The sequence below is a fragment of the Battus philenor genome, unplaced genomic scaffold (assembly GCF_028537555.1).
Source record: "Battus philenor isolate CCGP_79_NKW_IND1 unplaced genomic scaffold, ilBatPhil1.0.hap1 SCAF_29, whole genome shotgun sequence".
NCBI classification, from domain to species: Eukaryota; Metazoa; Arthropoda; class Insecta; order Lepidoptera; family Papilionidae; genus Battus; species Battus philenor.
In genome coordinates, this window is record NW_027181692.1 from 2,630,119 (window position 1) to 2,649,683 (window position 19,565).

The 19,565-nt window shown below is 35.8% G+C and overlaps 1 protein-coding gene across 1 annotated transcript in view; it reads right to left on the bottom strand.

Moving 5' to 3' along the window:
- LOC137926165 (A-type potassium channel modulatory protein KCNIP1) overlaps window positions 1–7,104 on the bottom strand; it is a 59,519-nt gene extending 52,415 nt beyond the window's left edge. Inside the window, exon 1 of the mRNA XM_068769725.1 lies at window positions 6,908–7,104. Coding sequence (XP_068625826.1) covers window positions 6,908–7,063 — 156 coding nt within the window. The 5' untranslated portion in view covers window positions 7,064–7,104. The remainder of the gene's footprint in view (window positions 1–6,907) is intronic.
- Between the last annotated feature and the right edge of the window lie 12,461 nt (window positions 7,105–19,565).

Sequence of the window (19,565 nt, forward strand, 5' to 3'; positions counted from 1 at the left end):
AAAAGCTGTCACTTTAAATCAATATACTAGTTAAGAGCATGGCTTCGTAAACTATATCTTTAATATCTATACTAACATTTTGTTATTATTTAAAAAAATGTTTTTGCACAGATTAAAAATTAAATTATATCATTCACAAAAGCTGTCACTTTAAATCGATATACTAGTTAAGAGCATGGCTTCGTAAACTATATCTTTAATATCTATACCAACATTTTGTGACAAAGTGGCCGAACATAGACTTTATCAACTTGGGCCAAACGTCATCAATTCGAAGTGGCTCTCCACACCAGGACCGCATGTCAGGCTAACGCTCACAACCATGTGTTGAAAACAAGCTAACCAGAGCTAACTGACATCGCCATTTATTAGCATGGGAAACATATATACATATAGATATAATCTAATATATAAAATTCTCGTGTCACGGTGTTCGAACTTGAACTCCTCCGAAACGGCTTGACCGATTTTTACCAAATTTTATATGCGTATTCAGTAAGTCTGAGAATCGGCTACTATCTATTTTCCATACCCCTAAGTGGTAAGGGTGGTTCACCCCTAAATTTTTTTTATTTTTTAGACAATTTTTTTAGTTTTTTTTTCTTATATTATGATACAGCATACAAAAATGCATACAACCTTAAATTTTCACCCATCTACGATTAACCCTTATTATTTATTTGTAAAATAAAAACTTTAATTTTTTTTGCAAAACAACGTTTGCGGGATCAGCTAGTCTATTTATATAAACAGGGTGATTGGTTAAAATGTGAAAACTTAGAGGTGAATACTCCTTTATCAGCAAACATTTTTTAAGCTTTTACATTTATATTTAATCAATCTGTATAAAGGGTTTATTCTGAAATATGTTACGCTAAATTATATTTTCTATTTTAATGTGTCAGGCTACAACAGCTTCTAATGCGGTAACTTCAGTAAATACAAAAGTCTACCCGGGTAGATAGTAAACCAAAATTTCTCTTCTCTCTTTTTTTCTTTCTATTTTTTTATAATGATATTATTGAAAGTAATATCTTTTTTTAATTATATAATTAATTATCTGTAAGACGCCATTTAATATTAATCATCAGGCGTGCGTTGTAGCAGATGTAATGCAAAATATTTCATATTTAATGGAATCAGGCGTTACCTCGCGGAAGTCCATCCTAAGTAAGAAAAGGACCAATATTAAGCCACTTCCGCACATGCAGTGGTAGTCGTGCAATGAAATGCACCGCCCGCCAGCCCGCTGATAAATGCGTATGCGGTAAACAATGCGAATCACACAACCGCCACCACCAAATACACAACGCAAGTTTGATTAAAGAATAGTTCGTTTCTTACATTTAAAAAATCCTTGGGAGCCTTATAATTGCATTACATTGTTTACTTCACCGAGATAGATACCCCTTATTTTGCTATCCAAAATTATGTTATTTTTTATCTGACTCACTGCTGCCAAAGTTGCATTGCAAATTCCGCAGATACAAGGGGGCAGGGCAATTAACTTTTTACAGGTAAGGCTTAGGTCGCTACATACTATAATTTCACCGGATTGAGCTCTCAAACATTCCACGGAGTGATTAGGCTCTTATTCCTCCACCACAGGATCTAGGCTGTCATTCGTCGGGAACATACGCTAAGTACTTTTATGTAGTACTTTCCTTGTCTAGTCGCCTTCGGAGTACAGAGGTGTAGGTGGTGTAATTAAGGCAATCAAGTTATACAGGCTTTATTGTATGTCCTTTGCTTTATTGCATGTTTCATAGCATCTGGCAGGATGTAGGATAAAATAAAACACGGACTATAACAGAGCCTTCTTCTTCCAGTGGCTTTAAGGTTCCTTTACCACACCTACCAACCCCGTGTCGAACCGTCTAGAAACTAATAAGAAATCTGCCAGTGGCATTCAAGAATTTTTTTTTTGTATGACATCTCGTCATCAATAAACGGCACGGTAGACTTCGAGATGTGAGTCAGCGCAGGGTCACCTTTAGAGACGGCCCTCCAGAAAAAGGTGTTCTTCTGCCAGAAACAAGCCTTCGGAGTTATAGTTGTTAGGGGCCCTGCCAGTAGCTTCTGCAACTTTGAGATGGGCAATGGATCGATGTGGTCTCGAAGCGCACACCACAGCACGGGTTAAAATAGCAGAGAAGAGGAAAGAACGCGTGGTGATCCTTGACCAGATACCGCGGTCGCCGTTGCGATCCTTTTTTGATCATCATAGAGTACCATTACCCGGAGGGGTTTTAGTGGGTGGGAATCATACGTAACCCTATCCTCCCCCAAGAGGCTGGGTATCTTGGACATCTCAAAGAAAAAAAAGAGTCTTCGTGGCTTGATGAGTTTCTAGTTCTCGGGGTAAATCCATTCTGGCCAAGCTGATCTATGTTGGCGTCATGTCCAATACAATTAAGACTGAGTTATAATATAGTGTTCGTGTAGCATTATACGAAAATAGTCACTACAGGTCATTGGCTATTTGTTATCTCAGCGCCGTGAATAAACACATATTTCGACTTCAAGTGATATTTTATTTCGACCTCTATCTTGACACAACAAAATGTTTAAAGTATAAATTACATAAGAAACAAATAAAATAGTATTTATAAATTATGTTTTAAGTAAATAATTTATGACAAAACAAGCAGCTCTGTGAAATGTAGGTTTCGTTCTATATCAAGGTGAACTCTATCTGGAGGACTTCCGTTGAAATATGGCGCCCAAGGCGACAGGAAATGCAACGAGCTTCGCTAACGTGAAATGCGAGGCCTTCGGCGTTCACGTTTACTAGATTTATCCGTACGATTATTTTTATCTTAGACTTAAATTAAAGTCTAAGATGTAATTATAAGCTACAATTTTATCTATAAACATATTGTTTTTCAAATAAAAAAAAACTCTGCTACGATTGAAATAATATTTCTGTGACAATAAAATTCTGCCACTGTATTAAAGATATTGTAGAAGTAACCATAATAAGTGATGTTTCGTTCTCTTGTTTTTGATCCTCTTTTTAGGAGCGACTCATACTTTCCCTGTCTTCGGTACAAAGGCACTATTTTAATAGATTTTTTATTAGCATTCTCATATTTTTTCCTACTCAATGTCATTTATTCATTCATATTTTATTATTCATAAATTCTTTCATTCTTTTCAGTCATAATTTCATTATTTAATGGATTCAGGTGTTACCTTGCGGAAGTCCATCCTAAGTAAGAAAAGGACCAATATTTAGCCACTTCCGCACATGCAGTTGTAATCGTGCAACAAAGTTCATTACACAACTACCACCGTTAAAGCACTCCGTGCACCGAGCACTCTGTGTTTGGCACTAATCGGTGTAACATAACTCCTGAAGATGCCCCGTGGAGGGGTGAAACACGTGTTGATTACACAACTACCACCGTTAAATCACAACGGTGGTAGTTGTGTAATTCGCATTGTTTGCCGCATGCGCATTTATCAGTGGGCTGGCGGGCGGTGCACTTTGTTGCACGACTACAACTGCATGTGTGGAAGTGGCTAAATATTGGTCCTTTCCTTACATAATTTCATTTTCGTCACTTTCCCACAAGAATACTATAGGTTTATATTTTGTTGTATTTTGCTTTATTTTTATTTGTTTATTTGCTTTGTTCACATTTATTTTTTATTTAAATTTTTACTTTATTATTTTCTTTACATTTATACGAGATTTCAGTATTTATCTCGACTAGTCATATCCACTATTGTTTTTTCTCCGTACTCCTCTTTCTTTCTTTCGTCTCTGCTATGACCCTTTTGAAGTATTCTAAAAAGGTCTCACGATTTTATTCGTCGTCTATAAATGATGCGATGTTCCCCTCTTCGATCTCTTGCTGCAGCCGAAACTGGTAATACGTTCTTGTTGCGCCAAATACAGGACAGATGATCAGTTGTGCCACAGTCTTGTCCACCCCAGGGTCTCAGGTGCACGAGGGACTCTTCTTGACTTTAAGCAATTACTCTGCGAAGCCCTCATTTCCTGTGAATACCTGGATCCATGAACCGTCCACAGCTCGAACCGGCGTACGCGGTATGTCAAGACATCGCTATGGGACTCTGTGTTTGGCACTAATCGGTGTAACATAACTCCTGAAATTGCCCCGTGGAGGAGTAAAACACGTGTTGAGTGATTTGATGCTGGCGGTCGTGTAATTCGCATTGTTTGCCGCATACGCATTTATGAGCGGGCTGGCGAGCGGTGCACTTTGTTGCACGACTACCACTGCATGTGCGGAAGTGGCTAAATATTGGTCCTTTTCCTACATCGCTAGGCGAAAAACATCCTCGTCACCGAAACTGTCGCACCTTACTACCATATATTTCATTATCCAAGCGTCTCCAGCATAAGCTGTCGCTTGTCCTCACGTACTCTGGTTTCTTTTAACTGGTCTTTCGTTCTAGACCTCATTGGCAACGAACCACGGAGAGTGTTATACCAGGAATTTCTCTATAAGATCGAATCAGGAAAGATAAGATACTTGAACTAAAGTTACCAACACAGCCCAGATTGGCGAGGTCTGGTGGCAATGAGCAGACCATGGAATGTTATGGTTATGGGAATCCATAAGACTGGCGTATTCCAGCCGTGGGCGTCCCACAGCTGAAATGATGACTATGACCACGAAAAAATCGCCGTGCCCCGCGTGGCTTCAGGTTGAAGTGTATCGAGTTGGGCTCTTCTGGCATCTCTTCTCTTTTCACAACGTATACAAGTGGTCACTCTAAATAATCTTAAGTGAATATATGAAATACAGTAATACCCCGCTTTACGCGAGAGATACGTTCCAAAAAAAATCGCGTTAACTGAAATTCGCGTATAACGAGGTTTATGATTAAACATAGTCAAAAATTATTACAAAAAAATACAAATTATTTTAATCGATCACTTTAATTCTAGGAACACTTTATACATACTATTATTTTTTACGGAAAAATACATCTATTGTCTTTTGGGTAACGTTTTGTTTATGTTCTTGTAAAATACGTTCATAACACCCAACGCTGTTTTTAATTGTTTGACAGATGGTCAAGACACGCTCATCATTATTGTCTATACTCTGCAATATGTCCAAACCTGAATAAATTTCTGAAAGTGCATTTTGTATTCCCCCTGAACATAAAACTTTCTCTTCTAATTGTTCTTCCTCGTCGTAGATAGGATTATTCTGTAACTCGATCAGATCTTCATTGCTGAGAGGATCGTCGTGTGTTGCTACAAGTTCTACGAGATCTTCTACCGCGACATCTTCAAGTTCAGACCCCTCAATCATTGCTGCAAAGTCTTCAAGCACTTGGCTCTGCAGCTGGACAATTCTTCTAGGTGCTTCATTTGAGAGCGAAATTTGCAATTCGCGTTATAGTGAAACCGCGTATAACGGGGTCTCGTAAAGCGGGATATTACTGTATTTTACCAATAATAGTAAAGAACTATACATTTTTAAATAAAATATGAGATTGTCACACATTTTCTAATGTCTGTAATCATTTATCTAAATTAAATACAAATTTAAAATATCTTTATTCAAGTAGACATTTACATGCGGTATTGAATCGTCGATTATTTTAATGTTATATGCAGTTAGCTATTACCAGTATGGAACGCTGACCTGCTAAGAGCCGACGAGAAACTCAACAGTTGTTCTTTTAAACGAAATTTAATGCAATGTTTAATGTATACATTATTACATGAATGTAAATAAACCAACGAAGAAAGTTCCACACATTTCGATGAAATAAAATCTCCTGAATGCTGTAATAAGATTTATTTAATGATATACTTTTAATTTTAGATATGTATCTAAAAAAAGAAGGTCTAAAATACCTTCTAGAACTTTATTGTGTATGTCTTTTTTTACGTTTTAATTTACTTAAATAATTGATTGATTTTCCATAATTACTCTTTTGAGTGTTTATGATCTATTTTTGAAAATTTTAGACAGAGTATAAAAAAGAATTTGTATGCGATACATTTATGTGGAAAAAAATAATATCTTCTTAAATTTTAAATTCGAAATTAAAATTATAATAATATATTTGAATTCGGAATTGCTGGTATTGTTAATCGACAATTTCAAATGTAGAACCTAGTGTCTGAATTCGTATGAATATTATATATTATTCGCGGAAGATCTTGAAATATACAAATGTTAAATGCTTTCTGCATTTTCGCTGTCAAAAAAATTATCGCTTGACTTCAGAGTTGACAAATTTTTAGGCGCCAAAATATTATAATTTTTCTTGCAAATTTTTCACTCCAAAATTTATTTTTTACAGACAAACCTATTTAAAAGATAGATTTAAATTCATATTTATTAGTAACTCGATTAACAAAAATATATTATAATTGAATGATAATTAAAATTTTATTTTTACATACACAAAACATACAGAAGTATTATGTGGCAGAACTAAGCAAATACAATTTTATTTTTTGTAGGTTATAAATTATTTACTGCTTTTTTGCTATATTTGGACGTATATAACCTTAAAATAATTTTATTTACATATCCTTATTTTACATTTGAAATATTAGTAATATATTAATACTCATTTTTTTAATTAATTATTAGTAAGTAGTTTGTGTGTTATAGGGCGATATGGAACTTTCTTTGGGTGAAGGCATTCTCCAACTCCTTTCATCCGACTCTTTCTCTACCCTTGGTCAACCAGCATTTCCCAAACAGACAAAAAACTCGATAGTTACTCTTAGAACACTAATTTTACAATATTTTCCTGTTATATATCGTCTGTTTGTCACTTTAAAATCAGTATGATAGTAGTGCCAAGTATTTTTATCTTTAACAATGTTTTTATGAATATAAAGTTGGCAAAATTGATTCGCAAGTTGATTTATTAAATAGAAATATTGAAAAAGACTTACCGTTTTGAAACCTCTGTACATGACCCTGATTTCTTGCTTCGAGAACTTTGTCTGTCGACATAGTTCCTCTAAGGCTACTGGTATTGGCTTCGGCGTCCGGCTTGGCTCCAATTCGTAAGCGTGTTCCTCTACTGGCGATTCCGGAGGCGTGGCCATCGTCACCAATTATACAAACGATTATACTAATAACGCATCACAAATTCACTACCGAGATATCGATTTTTTTATCTGTATACTACTATTCAATTTCGCGTGCCAAAATCAACTTTTCAATCTGACAGATGTCAGTTTACACAAGTGTTTAGAATAAGAATTATGAACTGATTTCAGTCGAGATGAATGGCAGGAAGGCGAAGCGTCGGCTATCTGAAACAAGAGATAAAAACAGACATTAAATTTGTGTTAAGACAGTGAATGATAATGAAAAATTTGAACAACTGGTGCGTTGATCCGAACAGTGAAGAGTTCCGTGGCGTTTTTTTTTTTTTAATTCTATATCTGTGATAGGTCTGGGGAAATAGACAAACCTCAAACTTATTTTGTTTTTTAAAGACTTTTCAAATTATGAATTGAATATACAAGGGAATTTCGCGAGAAAAAGAATACTAGTTTTTTTTTTTTTAAATTATAAAATTAATAGTTGAACGTTTGTGACGATTGTTTAAACCTTTTGGTTTTCTAATGTCCGTTACATTATAATGTGTATAATTTTTAAATTTATGATTATACTCGTATACACTAAATACAAAGACTAATTTTGTTACAGAGCTATAGAAATAAGTATTTTCTTTTTTATAGATTAAGAATTTGGTGCTTATGTTTGGATGCTTTTGGTTTTTTCCTAAGTACGTAATCATATAAATATATATATATCCTAAATATATTAAATGTACAAAATAATTTTGAACGAGAACTAAGAATATACGTATTTCCATATATACAAATATTTTTCTTTACACAAATCACATAAAAATTTTTTTTATGAAAATTAAAGAATACGCAATATTTTGCTTGTAGTGAAAAGCGTGTGTTTTGGCTTATTTCTGTTCTATTTTAATTATTGAATAATAATTGTGTTTGTTTTTTTTTAGATTTGGACTTTGAATATAAATTTATAATGAGGTTATTTCCTATGGATTGAAACGTAATAATTATTGTGTCGTTGTCTTTTCTTTCTATTTATTGAATAATTAAAAGTAATTTAAAATCAATAAGAAACAAGTGATTATTTATAGGTGCTTAAAAGAGGTGAATGAATGTATAGCTCATTTGTCAGCAAAAAGGTTTTATTTACATTTGTATCTAATAACCCTGTATAACGTGATCACTCTGAAATATGTCATTAATTTATTTTATCTCTAGGAATGCGAAACGCTCATTACTTCTGGCAATGTAGTAGTAGATAGTAAACAATATTAAATTATTCGAATTTTGAAAACGCTTTTTCCTACTAGATCATCACTACGTTATTTGGGTGTTTCACACATTAATTACTCTAGAGGAAATGAGCTATACATTCACCCTCTTCTTCCTTCCTTCCCTTTTCCCTTTATTTGGGGTCGGGTCTCCTTATCAATTTGCGCCTGTCCACTTTATCCTGGGTTGTCTCTGCATCAAGTTGAAGGGTTTCCAGTTCCTTTCTGATATTAGACCACCACGTAGCTTTTGGACGCCCTCTCCCTCTTGGGAATTCTGGAAGGCTTAAGGCAGTTTTTACCACGTGGTCATCTGGTTTTCGTTGAATGTGGCCATACCATCGCAATCTATTTTCCTGTAATTTGCTGGAAATCGGAGCTACCTTAAACGAACCTCTGACATATTCGTTCCGTATTCTGTCCATTCTAGCGACGCCACCCGACCATCTAAGCATCTTCATCTCATTGACATGAAGTGTTTGCTCGTGTCTCTGACTTACAGTCCAGCATTCCGAGACATAGAGCATAGCTGGTCTGACAACGGCTTTGTAGACTTTACCCTTGGTCTTAATGGGCATACGGTTATCACATAGAACTGCTATACATTCTCCCTATTAAAGTATAAGTAACCCTACATAAAGAAAAAGTATAAGATTTTTTTGGTCGAATAAAAATGCGTCGTAATTTGTATGTTAAATAAATGTATTTTTCTTTGATATAAATAAATAATGACATGTGATTACATGGAACTCAAGAGGCAGCGCAATCCACAGACGTCGACGCGATAAATAATGCGCGGCAAAACTAATTCAATTCACCGTCGCGTAAGCTGACGGCAGTTGGCGCGGCGCCATCTTGTGCTCCGCGAATTCCCGCCAAAACATTTGTGGGGCGGCAACGCCCGCCGGTAATTCGGGTGTTTGACACATCGTTAAAATTTTACATCGCTTTAATCGCATGCACTCGAACTGGATGGATTAGAACAATGTTTACGTGCACAATATTTGTCTATACAAATGTTCCAGTGAATTTCGGATGATTTTTAAATGGCGAAACATTGTTTGTTACGTTTTAGAAATGTATGTATTTTACAATACGATAGATATAATTAATACCATATCAATAGGGCAGCCACATAGCGTTTTGATCACAGCGTTAGACTTTTACGTAAGAAAATAATCAATATTTAGCCACTTCCGCACATGCAGTGGTAGTCGTGCAACAAAGTGCACCGCCCGCCAGCCCGCTAATAAATTGGCATGCGGCAAACAATGCGAATTACACAACTGCCACCGTTAAATCACTCAACACGTGTTTCACCCCTCCACGGGGCATCTTCAGGAGTTATGTTAATGTGCGGAAGTGGCTAAATATTGATCCTTTTTTTTACTTAGGATGGACTTCCGCAAAATAACGCCTGATTCCATTAAATATTCAGACTTTTACCTCTAAGTGACTTTAGTAAGCTTGTCTTAAGATGCAGGATTCAGGCCGATTCCAGCAGCTCCTTGTGGAAATTCATGGGGCCCACCCTCCGGAGCCATGACGGAGTATCAGAAAAATGTTCACTAATATCTGGATTAGTTGAGAACCGCGTAGCAGACATTAACATCTACATCTGTACTTTAAAAGGAACAGCGTTGATTCCTTTTTATAGAAATGTCTAACAAATAGGAAATGATTATTTAAATATATTTATAGCCAGATTGATCGGTTATAAACTTAAAAGCTCTAAAGCATTTTCATTCAACCTGTATAATATGTATTTAACGGAATCGAAACGGATGTCCATCCTAAGTAAGAAAAGGACCAATATTTAGCCACTTCCGCACATGCAGTAATAGTCGTGCAACAAAGTGCATCGCCCGCCAGCCCGCTGATAAATGCATAAATTTTGTTTTTCTTTAGTAAATATGTAAATCCATCTAAAACATGTTTGGAAGAATTCTCCGTTTACGACAAGTTCGCCATTTGCTTTAAATTTACCTTATTCATATAATTTATATCTACATTTGTGCACATCGATTAATGATAAATATATAAGAGATTGCTTTGAATGATCCATATCGATATTACATAATAAAATCTATAATCGATTTTAATTTTTAATGCTAATGAAAACGAGTTAATTTTGCAAATGTAATTCATCATGACCCGTATCATTTCAGCAATAGGACGTCCAAAAACATAGGCATTCTCCACAGGTCGTCTGTCCAGCTCGTGGGTGCATGTCTCTACTTCCAAACATTATAATCATTTCGACCAATTGTTCTCTGATTTGTGGTCTGCCAACTGCCACTTAAACTTGCCAATCTGCTGGGCTATGTCATTTACATTCGTAATGGATATAATTAAAAAGTTTAAAATCGGAATGAATTAAATAAAACATTTAGAGATACATAACGTCATATCTCTATTTTTTAAATGGCCCCGTTATTGGGGACCTCTTGTATGTATTGTATTGTTTCTAAAGATGTTAATGCTGTTAGCCCTAAGGCTTTTACAGCTTTATCGGAACTGAGTTCACGGAGCGGAAGGGTCCGTGAACTAGATTTAAAACTAGAAACTAAAAGCTGGTGGGGCGCCTACCAGTTGCACGAGGATGCTCGCACGTTGTTAAGGCTCTTCGCGGTAGAGCTTTGACGGGGTGTGTTGCTTGAGTGTGCTTGCGGGTTGGGATGGCAGCGTGGACCACAGGCAAGCCGAAGAGGGATCCGGAGCCAACCAGTGGGCCCACGCTGTTCGCGGTTAAGGATCGGGCGGCCGCTCACTAAAAACGGGTGTTGTGGCGTGGTGGGTGATGTTTTGTTTTGTTATGTAGAACGCGACGACCTGTGTAAAGTGCAGGTGCAGTGGTTGCTGGTGGGACCTCTCGTACTCTCTTCTTTTCCTTTTATCTCTGCCCTCTTCGATTATTCTCCGTATGATCTATCTTTCCTCTTCTTTCATCCTCCAATTTTCAAGCATTCTTTTCCACGCTTATTTATGTCATTCATCGCCTTGTTCCTCAAATATCACAGATCCGGGTTACATATCACACTTCTTTACTTTTATATTTATTCTGTGCTATTTTACATTCTTATTTAATGTGCATTACGAATTTACCACAATTTATTAAAGTTTCTAGTTTTTATTTTATTTACCTAACATTATTTTGGGTTTTTTTATTTCTTTTAATTCTAGTTTTATTTTTCAAGTTGGAAGTACTCCAGTAACGGTTATATACGAAACCCATGACCCAGATGTTCCGTAACATTATTTTCTATGCAAATATGGACACCATTTGTATGCTAATATAATAGACAGTAGTCCACAGTTACGTGGCTTTGTGGGCGTGTTATACAGTTCTAACGGTATCCCTGTAAAGCCTTGCTATTGAAATGCAACATCGATACCTGGAATACATCCAAATGCACCTGTCAAGGATTATTGTTTAAGTAGACGTAGGAAGTTTTGCCAAAATACTAAATATTCGAACATTTTACTGGTCCCTATCGGACATGAAATAGATGGAAGAAAGTTCAAGTGGCAGTAGACATGTCACATATGTTTGAAGTGGAGACCAGAGTCCGGTAAGCACGGCTTAGGATGCAAGCCTCTCCGAACCTATCGTATTGGAAATGGGGAAGCCCACGTTCATTTATGAACGTCACATTGAAATAAATATAAAATTATTTTCAAAGTTGTAACACTGTTAATTATTTTACAGAATATAAAATAAGGACGCAAAATCACTTGATCATGCAACACATATCGCATAATATCTCATAAGTGTAGTAACGTTCTCGTATCTAAATATTTAATGCATTCTCGCTAATTGGCGCCCAACGTGGGACCGCTCGAGTTTGTGCCCGCCTTTATAAATGTGTTACTCACTGACCGTTAATGTTTAGCTTAGTGGCCCACTCCAAAGAGAAATGTTGATGTTTGAAATGTTTTAATTAAAAAATATATATTTTACTCGCTTATATCTATAGTAACTTTGAAAGTGTTAAAATTTCTCTCAATTACTATTAATTCTGTTAGTTTTTTTTGCGGTTATGTAGGTTGTCTGGTTGATGAACCCGTATTATTAAACCGCCCTGTATCTTTATTTTTAAGGGAAGAATTAAGTTAGTAAGAATGCAAAATAGTGGACCAAAGGCTTATCATGGAAACCGCACGTCTTAGACTGCCGTAGAGTTTCTATGTTTAAGTACAAGAGGTACAATCCTGACAATCTTAATGTCTGACTTATACGAGTTTGTTGTAACATGTGCATCATAGCTCCACTTTTACGATAGACCATCTCTCTGATTGTCTTGCCAGAGGTTGTAGTCCTGTCACGTTCTATATCTATACAAGAATATATATTAATTTAACACGTTCACTGCGGGCCCAATTTTGAAGAACTTTCAGCTGGTGCGGCTGAGGTCGAATCAGCCTCAAGCTGAACTTCCTAGTAGTGCGGTTGAGGCCTTTTCTGCCTCATGTTCATCAATATTTTTTTACAATATTGAGTCAATGCTTCGCAGACATAAAGAAAACTATATTTGTCTTTGTCATACCTCATACGGTTGAGTGTAAACAGCCGCCGCACTAGAGAGAAAACACGAGTTTTACGCGCCGCACCAGTGCAAAGTTTACCATGAGGCTGAATCGACCTCAAGCCGCAGTGAACGTGTTAACATGTTTTAGAATGATTATTGTATTAACGATTAAATATAAAATAAACTAATTAACTTTGATATTGTTAAATACGTCAGTATTACGTATTTAACATACATACTCGTACATACATACGTCAACCAACAATCTAAATTTTTAGAGCGAGAACTGTCAAATACGCGTAGAGCCCGAACAGAAATCTTACTTATTTTTGTCTTCACGCTGCTTCGCAAAGTATAAACAGCACTTTTAAAAACATTTAAAAATACCTTTTATACTTATAGACTTTATCAGATATAGCCTGAATGAAATCAAAATAATTTTAAATAATAATTTATTGAATAATAAGCCTTTTACATAAATTTACTTTTAGCGTGTGTTTTGAATTTTAATTAGTTTATTAGTAGTTTAATAGCGTTTTGAGGAATTTTATTAAAAAATCATATTCCGTTTACTAGAAACGAATTATACATTTTTAATAATCAAAATTTTGAAATAACCAGTTTGTTAGTTTTTTGAATTCATTATGATTATTGCAAACAAAACATGAAAGATATCAATAAAGTCGTTCCCGTGTAAAAGAGTGACCATAAAACAAGGAATATTTATGTATAGTTATACTACACTAATTAAAAGGCTTTATAAATAAAGACATTGTCGCGGAACACTTAAAACTATATAAAGCCGCTTAAATTAGTGATAGTGAAGTCTAAGTGATACGGTGATAAAAAGTGACAAGTGAGACCGAATCAGGAAAGAGAATATTCGCAGATGAACCAAGTCACGGAGGGTGCTCGAAGAAATTCTCGTCTTAAGTGGCAGTGTGCCCACATCGCTCATGCAATCGACGGCTGTTTAGTCCGAAGGCTCCTAAGTTACGACCACGAACCAGGAGACGCAACGTACATCGACGACATAGTAAAGATCGAGGGAAGTCACTAGATGCGGACATATTGGCAATCTTTGGGGAAAGCTTATGACTTGCAGAGGGCATATATTGGCTGAAAAGAAAAAGAAGAAGATATAAAGTGTTAATGAAGAAGATATAAAGTGTTAATGAAGAAGATATAAAGTGTTAATGAAGAAGATATAAAGTCGACACCAACGATACAGTCTCCTTCAACTTATCATGATGGGAAAGGTCGCTGGTAAAAGGAAGGTTGGTAGGAGAAAGAAGTCGTGGCTTCGTAACATTAGAGAGTGGACCGGATTCGCCAGCGCTGCTGAGCTATTACGCAGAACCAAAAATAAGGAAGAGAGCAGGAAGCTGATAGCCAACCTCCACTAGTTGGAGAGGCACTTCAAGAAGAAGATAAAGTGTTAATAGTGAAAATGTTAGGCAAATTAGTTCGGCTTGCGTAAGAGATCCGGGTACTCTTCAAGCTATTCAATTGGTCACTGTGAAAACCAGGCAGCTAAGTATTTTGTTACCCCAATCCGTTTCGTTATAAAGACACGTCGATCATTTCAATATGAGAAATGTACACGTGGTGATTAGAACTGAAAAACAACATTCGTTTATTTTTGCCAAAAGAGACGTGTCCTTCCTAAAGCATGCGCAACCTAGTTCCATAACATCAATGAAGTGTATTAGTTAATGGGGTCACTAAATAAAACGTGGTAAACATCTAGAACATTCGCAGACTAAACAAATTGTATGATTCAAATTAGATTTGTACTTTCTATATTTGCACGTACTTGTGTAGGTGTGTTATCACAATTAACTGAACACAGTTTGTATGTGTTTATCCGAACAGCTGCCTTGGAGTAAAGTGGACGATAGATATTTGTCATTGACAATAAATTAACAACAAATTTTGATTTTTTAAGGACAATCCTTTTTTCAAATATCTACTTGAACAGTAGTGAACCATCTATCTACTTTAAAGGTATATAGTGTTCGCTGTCTCATCGTTATTTCAGCCGAAGGACATCCAGATATATAATTAATGCACGAATTAGTGAATTATATAATATTGTATCTCGAAAATTGAACCCGCGATATAAGTAACAAAAGGACTAATATACAGCTAATTCCGCTATGTAGCAGTAGTCGTGCAATAAAGTGCACCGCCCGCTAGCCCGCTGATAAATGCGCATGCGGCAAACAATGCCAATTACACAAAACCATTAAATCACTTAACACGTGTTTCACCCCGCCACAGGGTATCCTCAGGAGTAATTTTACACCGATTAGTCCCAAACACCGAGTCATTCAGCTACGCATGTTGATCTTAAATATCTAACGGATTCAGGCGTTACTTTGCGGAAGTCCATCCTTAGTAAGAAAAGGACTAATATATAGCTAATTCCGCTATGTAAGAGTAGTCGTGCAATAAAGTGCACCGCCCGCTAGCCCGCTGATAAATGCGCATGCGGCAAACAATGCGAATTACACAACTACCACCGTTAAATCACTCAACACGTGTTTCACCCCTCCACGGGGTGTCCTTAGGAGTAATGTTACACTGATTAGTGCAAGACTCGGTATTTAGTTTGGTTCATTGCACGACTACTGCTACATAGCGGATGGTCTTCCACAAAGTAATGCCTGAATCTATTAGATATCGCGATATAAGTCTCAGTCCTCTACCGCTATGCTACCACTGCTAGATTTAAGTGTAACTTTCGACGAATAATTTTTTATTCATTATCAGGCTACTCGTTCTTACTAGCCAGTTTGACAAATAAACTTTTTTAAGAATAATAAAAACTCTGAAATGTATTTGTAAAACTTAAACAAGCATTTTTGAAAAAATTAAATATTTTTCTTATCTAGAATCATCTACAAGAAACTCCTCAACATTTATTATTCCCATGTGATGGTGGGGTCTGACTTCTTCGTTTTCCGCTTTCACTTCGCTCTATTCGACGTTTCATTTTCGGAAAAATTGCAAAACCGCATGTCTTTTTTGACCACATCCATCCATCTAGTTTTCGGTCGCCCTCTGGGTTTGGAACCTGGTATGTTGAGATTGGATGCTACGTTGCCTGTACTCCTGGAGTCTCCCCTTTACGTGTCCAAGCCAACGTAGTCTGCTTTCTTGAAGCTTATCGGCGATGTCGCGTACACCGTGACTACCGTGAACGTATTAGTTGCGAATTTAGTCGAGTCTTCTCACTCCGCACATTCACCGAAGCATCTTCATTTCTGCCTCTTAGATGGTGTGGAATCGACGTCATGTGTTGCTGGCCTGATGATGCTTTTGTAAACTAAACCCTTGAGCGTTATGGGCATTCTTTTGTCACAGGTTACGCCAGTTACCGCCACTTAAGCCAGGCTGCCGCGATTCGGTGCTGAATGTTTACTTCCAAGTCACCTGAGGATTATCTAATATATAAAATTCTCGTGTCACGGTGTTCGAACTTGAACTCCTCTGAAACGGCTTGACTGATTTTTACCAAATTTAATATGTGTATACAGTAGGTCTGAGAATCGGCTACTATCTATTTTCTATTCCCCCAAAGTGATAAAGGTTGTTCACACTAAAAAAAATTTTTTTTTTTTTTTTATCGAAATTTTTGTTTTTATTTTTTTATGATACAGCATACAAGAATACATACAACCATAAATTTTCACCCCTCTACGATCAACCCTAATTTTTTATTTGTAAATTAAAATATCAATTTTTTTTTTGCAAAACAACGTTTGCGGGATCAGCTAGTTATAATATATGTACGTGAAAGTGAAAATTAAATTATTTACGTACAATTGCCTGTTTATCATTAATACAATTTTTGACGGTAAATCATATGTGAAATTGTAATATACGTATACTTGAATTCATATTACTTTATCTTGCAAACACGAACACACTAACATACCAAAAAAAAACCCACAAGTAATTGTATATACACCGGTAAAATACCCATCCGGATTTATAAGAAATCTAAAAGATTATAAAATACACCTATCCCCCGATTTACACGGTAGATACGTTCCTAAGAAAAACGTGTAAATCGAAAATTAAACATTTTCAAGTCAAAACCGTGTAAATGGAAAAGCTTGCATAAAATGCATAATTTTGCTATTTAACAGTTGAGATTCTTTTCAATAATTTTAGGTGTACACAGAAATAAAAATAAAATGCATTGACAAATTAAAATATTTAATATATTACGGGAAAACTGTTTTTTATTTTATATTATTACAATACATTAAACGAAAGAACAAAAAAGTAATTACTCTCATTCTTTTTTTCGGAAACGAAGGTTCGAATTCAGTTTCATCACTCGAAGTTATTTGTGCCGATTCGATGTTTGAAGCAGAAATATTTACATTATGAGAGATGGTAATAAAATCGGTTATTAAAACAAAAAAAAAACTTTTTTGGAAAACCGTGTAAAACCGAAAACGTGTAAAACGAGTACCGTGTAAATCGGGGGATAGGTGTAAATTGCGATGTACGTTGTATATAACATGTTCTGCGTAATCAACTTGAAATAAATATGGGAATCCTATTACTGGCCAATCTTACAGTTAATTACGATTGGAATGGTTTTCCTAATAAATTAAAACAACAATATGCTTGTACACAAATTTATATAAAATAAAAGTTTATTTTATTATAGCTCGGCACTGCGATTTAGTGTCCGGAGAAATATATTGTTACAAAGCACGCGTTACAGAACCCTCTAAACAATAAACACGGAAACCCAAGGATCAAGAAGTGCCGTAAACACGCGTGACCCTGAAGTTATTTATAGATTTTTGTGTACCGTTCTAGAAAATTCTAACCGAGTACTATCTCGAACTTATAACCTTATGCGTAGTACAAATATGTAAAGCTAAAGATAGACATAGAGAGCATCGCCGTTATGATGGGCGACGACAACCTTCGCCCATCATTCCTATCTTTCGCTCGTGGGGTGGCGAATGATACGGTTGAAAGAAATAAAACTGTATAGAATAAGGTACTTAATGAACTCTGCACAAAAGAAATTGTTAACTAATAATAAGAAATGAAAATTAATAAAGAATGAAAACTAATAAAGAATTAAGAAAGTAAAATTAATGTGTAAATAAAGATAAATTAAATGTAAGTTAAAATTAAAAAATAAAAATAAATAAAATGTACCTAGCCACCTTAGAGTAAGAAGATGATAGAAGAAAGGCGAGGAAAGAAAGAAGGTATAAAAGAGCAAAACGAAAGATATTGTGAAGGACAAAAGTAAAGAATGAAAGATATTGTGACGCGTGAAAGAGAGTGATAAATAAAGAAAAGACTGAAAAAAAATTATTGAACAATAAAGTTCTTGATCCCAAAAAGTAAGGGGTACGAGAGGCCCCCAATAGCGGGGGCCACAAATAAAAAAAAGTATAAATATGTGTACTCCCCATGACGACAGTGCAGTGTTGTTTTTCGAGTTATAAGTAATAATCTCCGATAACTCGTGAACCAGAGGTGTTTCATTTCGAGTCGGAACCCACAGTACGTAATAAAATACAAGGTTTTTGAGATCAAACTAAACCACACCATAAAGGTTTAATATGTTTCATGATATATAAACATAGTGTGCAGTGATACCGCCATGAGCGAGCATAGGTTACTGATTCGATTCCTGTAATGTAATCTTATGTAATACACATTTTGTGCAGTAATAAATAAAAAATAAAAATAAATAAAATTGAAAGAGTACAAAAAATTCCTTCGTGTTCTTAACTACCGAATGCATTGCCCCGGGTTTCTTATATTTTTTTTAAATAGATACGGAATGCTATCATTGAAGGATTGACGTTCTCTAATGGACGCCACTAAACTTAAAAAATATTTGTGGTGGCAATGTTAACTGTTCGGAACTGTTGTCCGAAGTAAACTTTGGAGTTCCTGCAGCAAGAACGCGTTCTAGATCTCTTTTCTTTTTATCAACGGCTAAGACAAATATCGGTAAACGTGCACCCTTATACAGAATGTGTGACCTCCACAATTCATATATTAGTGATATTGATATATTCTCGTGCTCTCTCATATCTTTTAAAAAAACAATTTCGTTTGAAATTATTGAATACACACAATACAATTTAAACCTCACGAACGTGACGGCTTGCTGTGACTCGTAATTATTGCGGTGTGATATGCAGAATGCGCTGGAACTTTGATCCCTGTTTAGTAATGTTTTTATTTGTTTTGTCATTGATTTTAAATCATTAAATGTTCTTAGTGAGATAGTTATAAGGTAACAATTGTAACTAATTTTATATTTCTAAGTTTGTACTTTCTTACTGCCTTTTGTTACTGTTTATCTCCAATAAAGTAAAGTAAATAAATAAATTATAAACCCGATTGACGGGCCGACGAAAATATGCGTTTAGCGGGTGGATGTGATTTAACACCGAAGCAGGTTGGCGAGGAAGACAGGAAGTCAAGAGTAATGAAAGATGATGTATTCACATATGTACAGAATATTTACAATTTCTTTTTCAGCCGATGGACGCCCACTGCGATCGCCACCGGTCTTGCGCTACATCCATCAACTTCCCACAACCTTAACTATGTCGTCGGCCCACCTAGTGGGACGCAATCCCACGCCACGTCTACTGGTGGTCGCCACTAGAGAACCTTTCGTTCCTACCAGCCATCGGTGACACAAGCGAT